Source organism: Capsicum annuum, unplaced genomic scaffold (assembly GCF_002878395.1).
Source record: "Capsicum annuum cultivar UCD-10X-F1 unplaced genomic scaffold, UCD10Xv1.1 ctg74883, whole genome shotgun sequence".
NCBI lineage: Eukaryota > Viridiplantae > Streptophyta > Magnoliopsida > Solanales > Solanaceae > Capsicum > Capsicum annuum.
The window spans coordinates 1-1,711 of NW_025885028.1; the positions used below are offsets into that span (position 1 = coordinate 1).

Consider the following 1,711-nt stretch of genomic DNA (forward strand, 5'->3'; position numbering starts at 1 on the left):
TTACCTGTCTATACTCTATATCTTTCAAAAAACCAACACTACTGAAGTATCAATAGCAAAGTTGAACAAAGCAACAAGCCAAAAAATCAAGAAGTTCCTCTCTTTCACTCAACAAAAATGGTACCGCCAAAACAACCGACTGATTCCTTACCGCCCACCTGAAACAAGAGGCAATCATCGTCGTCTGATGATATACCTCCATTTTTGAAGCATCCAGAGGTTCGTATAAACTTTCACTTCATTCATTTATTTTATTTTAGTTTTTGGTTAAGCATTCGATGAGTATTGATTCTTTTTTTTTTTCTCTTCCTTGATTGTATCAAATTCAATTTTTTTTAGGTGGATGATGCACCTCCTTCTGTGAAGCGTCTAAAAGTGCACTCAAATTTCTACTTCATTCATTTTTTTTTTGTTTTTTTAATGTGTTTGGTTACTAAATTAATATTTTTGGTAGGTGATACCTCCTTTTCTAAAACGTCCAAGGATTCACTCAAAATTCTACTTATCTTTTTTTTTTTCTTGGGGTTTTTGCTAAGCGTTTGATGAGTAAATTGATTCATTTTTGGTTCTTTTTGATTGGTGTGAATTGTTTTTTTAGGGAGATGACTAGGTGGATACTTTGGAAAAAAAAATCGATGCTGCCATCTAAGAATTCAAAGGAGTTACACTCAACTGATCAACTAGAACTTGAAGCTGGCAACGTAGCTGACCAAAAAGTTAACAACACAGCTGACGAAAAGGCTGAGGCCGCGGCTGACGGAAAAATTGAGGCTGCAACTGACGAAAAAGTTGATGCTGCGGCTGACGGAAAAGGTGACGCTGCAGTGGACGGTGAAGTTTTTACACCTTCCCCAGTAGGTAAGTATTTTTTTGTTTTTTACTTCCTTAGTCCCTCCACTTTAGTCACACCTTACAGAAGGCAAGATATACTACAAATATAACGTCAACTTTTTTACATATCCAGTTTAAAAATAATTTATATATTTATTCTTATCAGTTTAAAAATAATTTATCTTTTTAATTCCTCATTTACCCTTGTTATTATTTATAATGACTTCACAATATATTTATTAGATTTATTATATTCAAAAAGGTGATATAATAAAATTATCTTTGATGTTAAGTCAATAATGGACAAATGAAAAATGGACGTAGGAAACACTTTATTTATCTTTTATATTTTCTTAGGAGAGTCTTTGATGTCATTCAGGTTTTGTATTGGACAAGCCTTGGTGCCGACTCATATCAGAGTATCCGGAGGTTTTAGATTAGTAGTATTTGTTTTTATTTAACTATTTTTCTGTTGAATATTGGTTTGTAGATTTGATATCTAATAGAATGTATATTCTGCAGAACCCAACAGTAGAGGATAATAAGACATTTTGGCGGTTGGTACGAACAAAGACACTCCTGTTGCGAAGACGTTCTTTATAAGGCTTGTAAATGTAGTGCTCTAAATTTGGACTGCCTTGACTTTCATGTTTGTTCAACAGTTTAAGTGTGTTTGCCATAATTCGAAACACGCTGTCTACTAGTGAAAATTTTAGTATGAAGATGCTTTTCAAAACAAATTAAAAGAAATGATTTTTTGTTTTCAATGCTGATGCACAGATCTTTTCTGGATCAGAATTATCTGTATTATCTTCAAAAATTCACTTTGGGCGCTGTTATATTTATTGGAATCTCTTCAAGCAATTGGATCAAACTATCT

General features: G+C 33.0%; 1 protein-coding gene across 2 annotated transcripts; it reads left to right on the forward strand.

The window, feature by feature from the left end:
* The first annotated feature begins 62 nt into the window (after positions 1 to 62).
* LOC124894534 lies at positions 63 to 1,478 on the forward strand. Of its 2 annotated transcripts, XR_007051227.1 has the most exons (3): positions 63 to 219; positions 599 to 858; positions 1,211 to 1,478. XR_007051227.1 is itself a non-coding variant. In XM_047405161.1 (2 exons), exons 1-2 carry the CDS (start codon positions 543 to 545, stop codon positions 1,270 to 1,272), a joined length of 378 nt encoding a protein of 125 aa, XP_047261117.1. In that variant the 5' UTR covers positions 305 to 542; the 3' UTR covers positions 1,273 to 1,478. The 2 variants fall into 2 exon arrangements, 1 of the variants encoding a protein (XP_047261117.1); XM_047405161.1 differs by lacking the exon at positions 63 to 219 and having other exon boundaries at positions 305 to 858.
* Positions 1,479 to 1,711: the final 233 nt, after the last annotated feature.